This window comes from Echinops telfairi, unplaced genomic scaffold (assembly GCF_000313985.2).
Source record: "Echinops telfairi isolate 266 unplaced genomic scaffold, ASM31398v2 ScPeMD7_70;HRSCAF=299, whole genome shotgun sequence".
Lineage (NCBI taxonomy): Eukaryota > Metazoa > Chordata > Mammalia > Afrosoricida > Tenrecidae > Echinops > Echinops telfairi.
In genome coordinates, this window is record NW_022103968.1 from 26,151,023 (window position 1) to 26,165,804 (window position 14,782).

Consider the following 14,782-nt stretch of genomic DNA (forward strand, 5'->3'; position numbering starts at 1 on the left):
CACCACAACATGAGGAACTGTATTAAAGGGTGGTGGCATGAGAAAGGTTGAGAACCACTGATCTACAGAATCGTATCTCCCCCTCCTTGCCATCTGGCATGGGTCTCTGATGGCCTGGTCCGTTTGCTTTCTCTGAAGCTGGCGTTTTGGGATAGAGTTGGAGATTTGATGCCTGACCATGGTCCTGCGGCCTCTTTCCACTCTTTTTTCCATTCTCCTAAGACATCTGACATGGATTTGTGTTAAAGCTGCCTGATGGCTTCCCTCAAGCAAATGATCATTTCCTCGAATTATCTCAGTTGTTCCATTAGGTTGGCTGCTTGGGTAGGGGTGGGGGTAGAGGTGTGTGTGTGTGTGTGTGTGTTGGCTGCTTGGGTAGGGGTGGGGTTAGAGGGGGTGGGTTGTGTGTGTGTGTGTGTGTGTGTGTGTGTGTGTGTGTGTTTCCTTGAGTCCACGCTTCTCGGGTTGGCCTTTGAGTCTGAAGACTCAAGAAGAGTACTGCACCCCAGGGTGGATTGAGCAGCTTTGTGGGTCTCTGTGATGTTTCCATTTGGGAGAGGCTTTTTTGAGCCTAATTCCCTTCCCTCCTTCCTAGATTCGTATTATAAAAGCAATGTATTCCCACGATTAATCTTACAAAAATATATAATGTTAAATTGTAAATGTAATCCCACCCCCTGAAGGAACTACCTCTCATAAGTAGTTCCGTTCTTCTGAGCCTCCGCTCTACAGCTGCAATCACATAGATGGTTATAGATCTGTGGACTCTTCTTTAATGTTCTTTTTCAGCTTAATTTACAATAAGCATACTGCAACCCAGCATGTTTTGGAATAAGTAAACTCTGATCATTTTAATTTCACTTTTCCCAGTTATAACTAACTTATAGGGCTGGGATAATTTTTCATAAAGTAATAGTAACTCCCTCTGATTTTGCATGCAGTGGTATTGACGAGGCCTAAGATTTTTTGCCTTAAAAAAAAATTTTTTTTTTTTAAGAACCTTGTTTGCGTAGTGGTTTGAGCATCGGACTAACAGGAAAGTCAGTGGTTCAGACTCACCTGGGAGAGAGACTGGGGTATCTGCTCCTGTGAAGACTCACCTCAGAAACCTGCAGGCGCAGTTCTACTCTGCCCTGTGGGGTCACTGTGAGTGGACTTGAGGGCTGGGCTGTAAGGGGGGGGGCCGGGGGGCAGTGTAGAGTAGCTTTGATTGTGTTCCTACAAACCATTTCCACACCAGGACCTTGCTTCCCTAAAAGCTTCAGAACCCAAGTGCAGAAAATAGGGCTTAGGGCGATTGTACGAGTGAGGCTATATAGAAATGCATACAGGTGGGGACATGCACTCACACATTTGGGGTGCGCCCACATAAGAAAGTGGGAGCTGACTGCCCTGCCATCTTTTGTCACTTGGCCAGTGTGTTGAAAGGAAGAAAAGGCCAAGCTGGCACTAACAGTGACTTGTTATTTTCAGCCTCAGGGATGTCAGAAAGGACTAGAGCATTTAGAATGTGTATTTCGAGTAGGGGCACTGCTTCTGAGAGGCCAGTGGTAGGGGGAAGCCCCTCACCTCACCCCGTCCAGCCAGAGAACAGTGAAGCAGTCTCTTCCTAGCTGTGCAACTGCCCTAGAAGCGCAGGGCTTTGTAAGTCACAGGATCTGTAGGCCCCAAAGGACAGTGAGCCAGCGGGGCCTAGAGGGAGAGTCAGGCCTTAGAATCCGCCCATTTGAATCAAGTGAGAATGTTAGTGATGGTTTGGTTTCAGTGACAAAGTTCTCAAACCTTCAGCAACCAAGCTCACAGGAAATGATCTCGAGAGAGCGAGCCAGTAGCAACGAGAGAGAGAGAGAGAGAGAGAGAGAAGATTTTAGATGGAGGAGAAGAGTTTGAAGGTCATTTAATTAGTTTAGTGGATAGTACCATGGTGTATAGAATTGGGTAGTTAAGACTGGGATTTCAAGGTTAATGAGATTAAATTATGGTTAATAGAATGATATAAATTTAGAGACTTTAACCATTATTTGAAATGGGTTATTTAATAAAAATGTTAATTAAGAAGGGAAGCTGGCTGTCGAGATTGTCCTTTAAAGGTAACCTTTGGGGGCTGGAGAAAGGTCAAGGAGTTTTCCTGTGCAGGCGCTTCGCTGGGAGGCACCGGCAGGCCACGCCCCCACGCCACGCCCCCCTCAGGGGCCGCCTTGACCTAAGCTCTTGCCCCACCTCCAGCTTCTTGTTTTTCACTTTCAGAACTCACTGAAGTGGAATTCCGGCCTGCTGCGTTGATATGCAGGCCTTTAATGATTTTTATTAATTAAGGCTCAACGTGGTCCTAAAAAACTTAAAAGACTACGTTAGAAAATAGTTCATGAAACCTAGTTGGGGTTCACTTTCAGATCTAGATACTGTGCAGTCAATACTAAAGCCCCCTCAATTCTTAACTCTTCCTCTCCCTCCACCACCCCCAAAGTTGGTAGGGATCGGGCAAAGCTGTCAAAGATCCAGCACTAAATGGATCGGGTAACATCTGGTACCCCAACTTGAATGACCCTGGCGGAAAAGAAGTGCAAAGGTTAAAAAAACAAAAGACCTGAAATGTCTGTTTCTGTTTCGAATGTTTGAAGTCAGTGCCTACGTTGTGTGTGTATTTCATCAAAATGTGTTTGAGAGAACTGCCTTATGATATAGAACAGGCAGCCAAGGGAAGAGTTCCCTGGTGATTCTGCCCTCTGGACTGGTCATGAAGGTGTTTCATTTCTGATTTGAGATTATGGAGGTGCTGATTCCTGGGACAAGAGCCCTGGTGGTCTAGTGGTTATGAGGTGAGCTGCGATCCTCATAGTTGGCAGTTTGAAACCACCAGCAGCTCCGAGGGAGACAGACTGAGCTTTCCATCCCTGTAAACCCGCGGTTCCCAACCTGTGGGTCGTGACCCCTTTGGGGGTCGAAAGACCCTTTCACAGGGGTCGCCCACTTCATAACAGGAGCGAAATTATAGTTATGAAGAAGCAACGAAAATAATTTTATGTTTGGGGTCACCACATAAGGAACTGTATTCAAGGGTCTCGGCATTAGGAAGGCTGAGAACCACTGCGGTGTAAACTGTTACAGCCCCAGAAACCCCACGGGGGGCGGGTGTCACAATGAGTCAGTATTGAGTCAGCAGTGAGAGGGATGTTCTCCGGGCAGGTCTTGCAAGGAAAGGCAACACCATGTATGGTTCAGCAGCCCCCGTTCTGGGTGTCGAAATGGACTTTGGAGGGAGAACGGAGCAAGTCCGTCTGTGCCTGATGGATGATGACTAGGAAGCAGGCCCATCTTATCATTAAAGCAGTTTTTCATGAGACGCTGACAGGAACAGAGAATAGGTAAGGGCACACGAAGCTGAAGGAGAGCATCAGTCTTGGGAACTGGCCCAGCGGAGAGGCCCACAGTCCAGAGGAGTGGTCAGAAGAGACCCAGTTATGTCAAGCTGATGAAGGCAGAAAGAGCAGCAAGTGAACTCTCTCTGCGAGGGACAGCCGAGGACTCCCTGGGCAGACGCCCTTGTCAACCTGGAGGAAGTCCCGCTCTGTGCTCTCGTGGCCGGCCAGGTGGCTAGGCCGCCCCTAGGGTCTAATGGGTAGCCCAGGGAGTCTCGTTTTTCTGTTCCCTCCAGGGCCTGGGAAATGGTGAACAAAGCCTCAGGTGTGGAGCCTGAGAGCGTCAGAGAAATCCGTCCCTCTTCCACTACAGGCCAGAATGCGAACCCTACACCATACCTCTCTCTGCTGTTGTAGTTCCGGGTGTTTTAAGACACCTGTCGAAAGCTTCATGTGTGTGTCCGTGTGTAATCAAAACGATACGAGATTTGCGTTTCCTTTCAAAGCTGAGGTCAGCAGCTTTAGCCTGGCCTCTAGCCTAGTCCTAACAGACCCGCAGACACCAAGAGCGGTGAGCTACCCACAAGCCCTCCTGTTCCTCCCCGCCCCCTCCCCTCTCCCGTTCACATCTCCCCCCACCACAGGAGTGTCCTGCCAGTCCATGGTGGTCTCGCTGACCTAGAAAGAACCGTGCACAGTCCAAACCCGGAGCCAGGGCTGGACTTCAGACCAGCCTTGCAGATGACCCCCCAGCACTCACTCACCGACCCTGGTTTCTTGTTCCTTGACCTAGAGGACTTTTCCCTTAAAATCCCCACAGAATGTCATTACCTTAAAAGATCAAGTACATTTACCACTTCCCTCGAGGCCCCGCATCCACCTGTGATTGTCCCCCAAGTGTGCATAAAACCGCTTATCTGCTCGATCGCCAGGCCTCGGGCAGACTTTTCAGATTCAAACATTTCAGTACACCAAGAAAAGTCCGTTCAGTTTGGGATGCACAGTTTTGCTTACCTCTCTGGTGCAGCGCCCAGGAAAAAAAAATGACTAGCAAGCCATCTTTTATGTACACTGCACCCAGCTGTTCCTTGACCCAGGGGCCTAGTGGCACAATGGGCTGGGCTGCCCTGCACAGCGAGGGTCTGAGCACCTCGCCATCTTAACGCAATTAAGGATATGACTGTGCAGTCTTTGTGGCTTTAAAAATCTGGCCCGCCCAACCATGGCCGCCACTGCTTCCTTCCGACCATAGAGCCGTGATGGATGCCCTGGAAGGAGATCAAATTAAAAAGAGCAGTGCGGTGAGAGACCACTCTCCCCATGAAAGCAGCACCAGCCCTTCAATTCGGGAAGGTGGAGCGCTGTCATTTGTAGCTTCCCACCCGTCTGGTCCGGGCAGCCTTCTATTTTCCCCAGGACTTACTGTCTAGCAGGGGATGAGATGGTGACATGGTAACATTTATTTCCTCCCCAGGGGGCCAAATCAAGCTCAGGGTTTGAGGTTTGATGCCTCTCTCTAGTCTCCATTATGGAGTGGAAGCTCATCAATCCAAATTCGGTTTCAGCACAATTGGCCAGGGCCAGGTGTGGTCTGGATGCAAGGAAGCCCTCACCCCCTAACTAAGGTGGCCAATCCCAAACTGGAGAGCAAAATGCATGCAAACAATTCGCCAAACCAGTTTGTAACAATAAACGTGCAGCCGTTAAACCTCTGCGTTCACTTCCCTCTGCTAGAATCAGAGTAAGTAACCCAATTCAAGTTAAAGATACCTTTTCTCAGCCTTCTCTTTGGAAACAAGAACCGGAAAAAACCCACGAAGCCTTGACAAATAAGGCAAGAGTGGTATGGAGCCTACAAAGTTTCACCTCTCACCACACTGTTGACTGTGAGCTAGCCTTTCCAGTGGAATCGGTGGCCCTGCCGGGAGTTCCTCTGCTGGGAGCCTGCAGCCAGCTGCCAGGCCAGCCTTTCACGCACAGCCCTTGAGGAATCTTGAGGCTGAGTGGCGAAAAAGAATCTATGTTCAGAGCTGCAACAAAGCCTCAGAGGGTGCTTGGCTGGAGGGCTACCCCAGTCTCATGCCCTGCATTCCACAGGAAGTTACAATGCAGAAAACACTGGCAGGGCCAAGCCCAGCTGCCCACCCCTTTACTGCCAAGAAAGGGTAAATGGGTTAAAAGCAGGGACGCCCAGGTTCGCAGCCCACCTCAGCCACTTTGAGGCCCGTGGTCTTAGGCAAGCTGTTTAACCTTTTCTGTGCTTTCACTCCCTCCTCTCCACTGGCACCTACTCCACTGGCAGGACCAGAGACTTCCGGCAAAGTGTTTAACAACTGCCCGAGACACATAGTAAGCCCTCAGATGTTAGCTATTACTGTTAATTGGACAGAGAGATTAAGTGTCTGCTGTGGGCCAGGCGCCGGGCTTGCCTCTGTGAATACAGCCACGTACCCTCCCCTCGGGGATCTCGAACAACATTTTCGTCTTTCCATCCCACGAGGAACAACATTTTTGTCTTTCCATCCCACGAGGTTATCCGCACCTGTGACGCTTCCTGCACCCCCCACCCCCACCCCAAGCAGCCCCTAGGCACTTGAGAACTTCAGCTAGGAGGGGCTCCCCCCTCCACTGACTCCCCATCTCCCCGCACCCTTGCCACCACTGCAGGCCAGGCCACTGGGTGCTAACCTCTTCTTCGCACCCTCTGTGGGCCAGGCCAGGGCAGACATCTGGAGACTAGCTCGCTGCACAGCAGGCCGCCGCCGTAAGGGGACACACACCCAGACCGAGCGGGCCGGCGCCCTCCACCTTCAGCTGTGGGCGCCTGCAGCTGAGTCAATATTGTCCCTCTGCCTGCGTTCATGTTCTGTTACACGTGAGAGAAGCACCGCCCTCTCCTAACCTCCACCATCAACTATGCAATGAGAGAGAGAGAAGGTGGTATTCATATTTCGCAGTGGTTCTCAACCTTCCTAATGCCGCGACCCTTTAATACAGTTGTGGTGACCTCTCCCCAACCATAAAATTAATTTTTTTTAATCATTTTATTAGGGGCTCATACAACTCTTAACACAATCCATACATACATCCATTGTATAAAGTGCATTTGTACATTCATTGCCCTAAAAATTATTAATATTTTGTCTTAAAAAAATTTTATTGGGGGTTCGTACCGCAATCCATACATACATCCATTGTGGCAAGTACATTTGTACATTTGTTGCCATCATCATTCTTAAAACATTTGCTTTCTACTTGAGCCCTTGGTATATCAACTCCTCATTTTCCCGTCCCTCTCCCCCATAAAATTATTTTCGTTGCTACTTCATCACTCTCATTTTGGTACTGTTATGAATCGGGCAACTCCTGTGAAAGGGTCATCCGACTCACAAAAGGGTCGCCACCCACAGGTTGAGAACCGCCGCTCTAGCGCGTCCTATGATCTGTCTAGAACGGAGAAGCTTGAGGTGTGCGCCGTGCAGGTCCCCGAGGGGCAGCCCCGGAGTGCTGAGGGAACCTGGCTATCTTAAGATTTGTGGAATCTTTTTTTTTTTTTTTTGGTCTCCTGGCAGGTGATCTTTTTTTTCCTCCTGGAAACCAGTTAGCTACTAAAATTAACCACGCTCCTCTCCGAATTAATCCTTCTCAAACGGTGGTCTTCCAGGCCCTGCTCGCTCTGCCACTGAAGGAGCTGCCCCAATTGTACAGGAGCCCTGGCTTGCCGAGCCCCATCCCCCCACCATGGCCAGGTGCTCGCCACCTTTGGGCGTACGGCCTTGGCCAGCCTCATCTCGGCAAATGCCACAAGATCCACTCTGGGGACAGCAGGTCGATCGTCCGGTTCTCCGCCCAAGCAGGCGATGGCAAGCGGCAGAGTTTTCATCCTGTAAATTCCGGTTCCGGTCAGATTAGCCAGGAGATCAGCGGCCTGCTGGTGGTTCTGCAGCGATGTATTGTTTCTGGGATTAATGTTCCGAGGGCCAGGGGTGTCAGCTGATAGTTCTTAAGTTAAGCGCTCTCAGCTGTTCTGGTTCAGCAGCTTGCTCCCTGGTCACCGGGAATGTGGGCTCAGCAGGCGTGGACCAGGGTGTCTCTCTCTCTCTGGCATGCTCGTGCCTGTGCTGCAGATACAAGGGCAGAGCTCTGGTTTTGTTCTGAGGCCTCTCTGCACCCCTGGAAGGTCGGGATGGGGAGGGTGCTCAGGGGGCAGGGCGGGCGTTCAGGTGTGGCTCCCGAGGGGGTTGAAAAGGAGGTCACCGCTGAGGACAGGCCTGGCAGCTGGAGAATGCATGCCACCTGCCAGGTGGCTCTAGGCATTGTGTGAGGGTTTGTTGTGTTTATTTTTCACCTCTGTCCTCTCTAGGAGAGGACACTTTCAAGGTCACTGAGACTTTAAGTGCACCTTCTCCCGGATCCCTCTGGGTCCCTCTGCTTGGTCACGCTTCCAGCCCTGAGAGGCCAGGCCCTCTGAGAGGGATCTTGGAGTGCCGCCCGAGAGGCAGCAATGGGTGTATCCAGTAACACACATGCTGTTGGTGGGGTTGTTTTCCCAAAAAAGAAATTTAATTTCACCCCAAGTGTCCACTGCCACCCTGGAAACCCACTGGGGCACCAGAAAGGCAGCTTATTGGGTGTAACGCCTTAGCAGAGGTCAGCTTTCACACAAGGCCAACACTGCTGCCGTCTCTCCGATCGCTCCTCCGAGAGCCAGGCAGCCGTGTCTGCCTTTTCAGAGGGAGTGCCCCAGGTCCCATCTCAAGTTCAGACACTGGGCCCTCTTCCCCACCAGCCACCCCCTCCAGCAGGTCACCTCCCTGGTGGTCCCGGAGGGCCCCCCCCCACACACACACACCCTCACTAACACTGCCTTTCTCTGCCCTTCCCCTCCAAGGACGGCATGAACTGGGTCTGCAAAAACGTCAACGCCAAGAAGAAATAAAAGCTGCACGAATGGAGACGGAGGCGCAGGAACTGCGGGAGCCGCATTCTGCCCTGAAAAACACTCATTTGCTGCTTTCTGACCAAATGCTTCTCCATCTGTGCGCAGCACAGCTGCCTGACAGGAAGAGCGGCCCAGTTTAAGCGAGAATCCCTGTTCCAGCAGTAGGTTTAACTGATCTCTGAGGTTCAGTATCATTTTTCAAATAAAGGAATTATATTATTTCCTCTGCATAATTGAAATAGTATTAAATGTCTCAGCACATGATTAGAAAATGAGATCTTTTTAAATGAGCAAGAGATTACATTGCAGTTTAGACAATTCCAATGGCCTCTTTTTTTTCTTCCTCTTTCCTTTTTTAGGGGGTAGGAGGGGGGAAGAAAGAGGAAGGGGGCAGCCTGGGCCCATTTAATTTATGTACTGACCTGTCCCCTCCACCCACACTGCGGCCGGCCTTGGTGACTCTTAGCATCACCGAGTGAGTGGACTTCAGGCTGTCCAGCGTGAAGCTACTGGTGGGGGAGGGGAGCAGTGGCAGATGATTAAACCATGTTGTCATGCAGGTAGCAGACTGTGTGTGTAATCCTCATCCTTTGGACAGGGGCAGAGAACCCTTTCTGGAAAACAAGTCACTGCAGAACTATATGCCAGCCCCAGCGCCCACCCAGGCCCACCACCCAGGGAAGCAAATTCTTAGGACTTTTAACTGGAATGACATCTGAAATGTAAGGAGAGGTGGGAGGTTTCATTCCAGAAAAATTACAAGGTCCTTAAAAAGCCCTCTCACCCAGAGAGCCCAGGCCGCCGTGAACAGGCTGTCTCCAGTTCAGTGGAGCGAGGAGCAGCCGAGGAGATTAGCTGCCTCCTCCAGGTCGTCCTATAGAAGGGATTTCTGAAGCTCAAAGAGTCCTGTGTGGAACTGATCACAATAGGCCACTGATATCAGATTTTACAAAGAAATGCTGCACGACCATGAACCTGCTCCTCGGAGAAAAGCCAGGCTGATCGATTTTTTACAAGAGATCAATTTTCACTGAGCTGGCAGCTTTGTGGGGTGGGTTGATCCCAGGTGGACAGGGCCTGCTGCTGGAAAGAAGCAGGTGTGCGTTGCTGCCCAGGGGTCATGTCCAGGGAACTAGAGTCCGCCCACCTGCCCAGCCCCTGGCCCCCTGTGCTCCCCTCCAGCCCTGAGGCCCTCCGTTGGTCAGTCGGAGAGGAATGATCGATTTCTCCTGCCTCTTGGTGCAAACAGAGCTTGTGTTCTTGGGCCTTAAGGGAACGTCACCGGCTCCTGAATTAAACTCTGCCCTAAAGTCTGAGCACAGGGAATTTCAGAGGACAAATAAGAGACTTCCCAGGCCTGGCTGGTCCCAGGAGGCCCGCTGCCATCTCATCCCGAGTCTTGGCCTTCCCCGAGCCCACCAGGGCACTTGAGCAGAGCAGTGGGCCTCTCCTGGCCAGCTCTTGGTGCCCAGCCTTTTCTGGACAAGAATTATGCAGGTGAAACGAGCACGGCCAGTTTCCAAGGTGGTCTGGGGTGAAGGTCATTCACAAAGCTGGAGATGACCGGGTAGGTGCCCTCGGATTGCTTCATTGGCTTACCTGGGTTCTGTCTGTGGACAGGGCCAACGGAATTAACCAAAATTCCAGACTTACTGCAGCTGAGTCGATGCCCATTCAGAGCAACCCTGTAGGGAAGGGCAGAACTGCCCCTGTGGGTTTCCAAGACAGTAACTCTTTACGGGAGTAGAGAGCCTCGTCTTTCTCCCCAAGGTTTCAAACTGCTGACCTGGCAGTTAGCAGCCCAACGAATAACCACTGCTAGGGCTTCTCATTGGAATGATGAGGAATCAGAAATACCCTTTCTACCAGGCTCGCCGTGGCTCTTGATGCTCGGTGCCCTGAAGTTGCCACTCACAGCGACTCTGTACAGCAGAAGAAACAAACTCATAAGCCTTGCTGTTGATGCCCTGTTTGTTGGCAACCGCTGTGTCGGTCAGTCCATCTCGTGGAGGCTCTTCCTTTTTTCCACTGACCCCATGGACCTTTTCCACTAACTGTACCAAGCACGATGTGATGTCCTTCTCCAGAGACTGGTTGCTCCTGTTAACATGTCCACAGCACGAGACAGGTCTCGCCGTCCCTGCTTAAGGCCCAAGGAGCATTCTGGCTGTACTTCTTCCAAGACAGATGTGTTCGTTTTCTTGGCACTCTGCCGGGCATGGGATATTTTTCATCAACACGATCATTCAAAGGCATCCATTCTTCTCCGGTCTCCCTCGCTGACTGCCCAGTTTTCACAATACTATGACTTGGGTCGTGCACACCTTAGTCCTCCAAGTGACATCTCTGCTGTCCAGCCTTTTGGAGAGATCTTCAGCAGCAGATTTGCCCAGTGCATTAAGTCTGTGTGACGCTAGCACTTGAAATTGTCAAGTGTTTCAAGTATGTGGCTCTCTCCCTTGAAAATTGCTATCCCTCCAAATAATGCCCCCGGGCAGTGGGGGGTGGGGGGAACGGTGCTGTCTGTCTGAGGGGCGACATGCCAGCTTGCAGGCCTTCAGGTGGAACACTGCACCACACCTCAGTGTGTTGTGCTGGCAGTGAAAATCCCGAAAAGATTGTCTGTTCGTTTACCACCAATTTGGGGAGCTGTTGTCAAGAGCCGGCCCCAGGCCTCAGCTAGTGGGCAGAGCCATTTGCCCTCCGCTGGCTGCTAACCGCCTGGACATGTTCAGATTTGCTTTCCAGCCAAAGAGACACAAAGGCATTGTGGATGTCACAAGCTTTGAGGCCTGTGGAAGCCCTCCTGGGGCTCAGGGGTGAGATGAGAGAAAGCCTGGGAAATGCCGCGAGTTTGAGGGCTCCCATTTGTAAAAACAAAATGCTTTTAAAGTCCCCTTTCCGCTCCCCAGTCCCACCCTCACCCCCTGCGGCCAGACCCAAAGACCCGAATTTGAAGCTAGAAAGGGGATATCCCTTCCTCCATCCTCCCTCCCACCCCACAAGAAGTCAAGTCTCCAAGACTCCACTCCAGGCACCACTGCGTCCGAATTGGCTGGGGGGGGCAGGGGAGTGGGGTAGGGTTGGTGGGGTCAGAGGGCAGGCCAGGCCTGGGACCAGGGCCAGCAGCGATGGGCTCAAACCAACAGCGGGAATAACTGGATTCCTTCCCCTCCCTGCTCCCGGCCGGCTCCTCCCAAAGGGCAGACCGACCCGGGCAGTTCCTTCTGGCTGGATTCCCCGCGCCCCTTGCCGCACACCCTTTCCCCTCCGCGCTCCCTCGGTTACTATGGAAACAAGGGTGTCATTGATGTGGGCTGAGCCGGGGAACGTGTCGGTGCACAGCTGAAAGTCGGCGATTATGCGGGCGGTTAGAAGCGTCGTGCCGGGGTCACAGGCGCTGCAGCCCCCGGCGCAGCTGGGAGCGCTCGCTCTGCCCTGTCTCCGCTGCTCTCCCTCCTGGAGGTTTTGGACAAATTTCATGATTCCCCTCTGGGCTGCAGTGGCGGCTATTTTTGTGCCACTCTGTGCCCCACCCTCACTGTGGGCTACTCCTTATCCGGCCTGGCCTGGAGAGTGACACCATATCACCCTCACCAGGGCGCCGTCCCTCAGTTCCCCCCCCGCAGAGAACTTTCCTTCCTTTTCTCAGGGCAGGGTCCCTTTTATTTTTAGCTCTGCACTCCACTCGGCTTCAAGGTTCAGTCTGATGCACCAAAAGGTTTCTTTTTTTACAGTCCCTTTTGGAAATGATCATCAAAGGAAGGGACGTGGTGTTTGGTCATGTGGAAAACTCAATGTATAATTTAGACGTCTGTCAAAACCCCGACAAATAAAATCCTGCTGAAATGCAGGCAGCCTGGAATGCGCTCTTTGCCCAAGCTGGGATATGATATCTTTGTCCTCGCCGAGGTTAACGTTTATTAAGGTGTTTTTTCCAGAAGGATGTCATGCGAGCCCCAACAACCACCACCATCACCCAAAACAAAACCCCAACACCTTTGCCGCCACCTACTCATTCCTATCCGACGCACCCCTCCAGCACAGGGTTGACCTGCCCCACGGTTTCCAAGGCTGCCACCTCTGTCTCTGGTGGTGTGGAGCGGCTGGTGGGTTCAAACCACCGACCTTTTCAGTTAGCAGTGGAGCACTTCACCACTCTGCCATCAGGGGCCTTTTAAAAATTCCTTTTTTCATAGCAGGCACTCTACGTACCCCACAGGACAAGACGGGTCCCACTTCAGAGCCAGTTAAGGAATTTGCCCAGGATGACTCTTCTGGAGCGCAGGTGGGGCTTGATAGCTGGGTCTGAATGCAAGCTGCTTCCTTCCAAGGACAAGGTGAGAGTGACCTTCTCCCAGCAGGTAGTCTCATCGCCCTGCCTTCCTTCAGCACCCTCCAGCACACCCGTCCACACCAGGGTCCCCTCTGGCCAGCACTCCCCGCTGGGGTTCCCTGTTCCAGGTATTGGGTGGTGTCTCCTGTCCTCACAGCAGCACAACCATAGATTGTGGTTTGGGTTGGTTGCATTTCTTTAATTAATTGGGAGTTCATACATATATCATCCCATCGTTCAATCATGTCAAGCAGTGTTGTACACTTGCGACCACAATCAGTTTCCAAATATTCTTTTCCTTCCTGGACTCCCTGACATCGGCTCCCTTTGATGCCCCCTCACCACCCACTACCGTACCCCACCCCTCATCCCCAGAAACCCTTATTGTACTTGCTGTCCCTGTAGGTTCATCAGTCCTGGGGACAGCTATAGATTGTGAACCATCCTTTACACAGGGCCGGACCCCTAGGACATGAAAGAGGGAGGTCTTTCTGGTGGAGTAGCGGGCAACACATTGAGCTGCTAACCACAAGATCGGTGGTTCGAACCCACCAGCCACTCTGCAGGAGAAACACGAGGCCATCCATTCCTGGAAGGATACCCAGAGTGGCTGTCAGTTCTACTCTCTCCACAGGGTCGCTATTTGGAGGAACCAACCCGAGAGCAGAGAGAGAGAGAGAGAGAGAGTAAGTTGTTCTATAAAGAAGTCCTCTGTTCGCCCTTGACGATTCACCTAAAGCAGTGGTTCTCAACCTGTGGGTTGTGACTCCTTTGGGGGTCGAACAACCCTTTCACGGGGGTCACCCAATTCATCACAGTGGCAAAATGACAGTAACGAAGTAGCAACAAAAATAATGTGATGGTTGGGGGGTCACCATCACATGAGGAACTGTATGAAAGGGTGGCGTCATTAGGAAGGTTGAGAATGACTGACCTAAAGGAAGGCTGGCAACTGGAACCCACCCAGTGGCACCGTGGAAGAAAGGTCTGGTGATTTGCTTCCCTAAAGATTGTTGTGTGGTGGCTCGGTGCTCTCCGGGGGTTCAAACTCACAGTGATCTGCTTGTAACAGAACAAACCAGTGCCGGGCCCTGCATTATTCTCACAAACCTTGCTGTCTGAGCACGTTGTTGCACCCTGAGAAGATGGCACGGGAATAAAGGTGGGCCTCCCCCCTCCGTCCTTGACCAACTATCCCTCCCATGGCACTCTACTTCTCGGCAGAGTTTGATCATTTGTTGTCATGGCTACAGACAGCACTGACCATACAGCTATGGGGTTCAGGGGGTAGTTAAGAGGTTATAAAAGGTTAAGGGTACAGTTTTTTTGGTTTGGGGCCCAAACACTTCTCAGTCCTGCTGCCAGTCATGTCTCTCTCTGCTCTGCAACCTCTCAACCACGTGATTTCCTGGCCTCTGCCTTGTTCTGGTTGCTGGGAAGCCTGTCACTTTGCCTCGTGACCTCAGTTCCCCTCCTCTGCTGAGCCTCCTGGGCTCAGTGCTACACCCTCTGCTGCCTCCACCTCTTCAAACAGGGATCTCCGCTGGTGGCTCCTCCTCCTTGATGGCCACAGGGTTTCGCCCTTCCTACTTCTGAGATGATTCACTAATACACCCAGCTGAATGGCAAAACTGGCCAGTGCCTTATTAATGTCCCATACACCCTGTTTCCAGGATCCCACCCAATCATTTGGTGGAAGTCAAAAAGATAGAGATAGTTGATAGAGTCCTAAATACTAAGCCATTTCATCTCACCACACGACTGTGTCAATCCACGGATTGAGGGTCTTCCTCTTTCCACTGATCTACTTTCCAAGCATCATCTCCTTCTCTAGGGACTGGTACCAAGTCCAGGAGACAGGGGTCGCCATCCTCACGCCTGACCATACTTCCAAGACAGATTTGTTTGTGCTACTAGGAGTCCATGGTGTATTAAAAAGATTCTGCAGGTGCTTGCTTCGGCAGCACATATACTAAATTGGAACGATACAGAGAAGATTAGCATGGCCCCTGCGTAAGGATGACACGCAAATGCATGAAGCATTCCATTGTTTTTATTAATTCTTTTAAAAAGATTCTTCAGAACAAAAAAATCTTATCATTGTGAATGAGGGGGAGAGTGTGGAGTGGAGACCCAAAGCCCATT

General features: G+C 51.5%; 1 protein-coding gene and 1 non-coding gene across 2 annotated transcripts in view; both read left to right on the forward strand.

Moving 5' to 3' along the window:
* ARL3 (ADP ribosylation factor like GTPase 3) overlaps positions 1 to 8,534 on the forward strand; it is a 41,179-nt gene extending 32,645 nt beyond the window's left edge. Inside the window, exon 6 of the mRNA XM_030885988.2 lies at positions 8,251 to 8,534. Coding sequence (XP_030741848.2) covers positions 8,251 to 8,298 — 48 coding nt within the window. The 3' untranslated portion in view covers positions 8,299 to 8,534. The remainder of the gene's footprint in view (positions 1 to 8,250) is intronic.
* A 6,051-nt stretch (positions 8,535 to 14,585) lies between these two features.
* LOC115870074 lies at positions 14,586 to 14,691 on the forward strand. Its single transcript, XR_004046536.1, has one exon. It is a non-coding gene; the product is annotated as a U6 spliceosomal RNA (small nuclear RNA).
* The last annotated feature ends 91 nt before the right edge of the window (positions 14,692 to 14,782 follow it).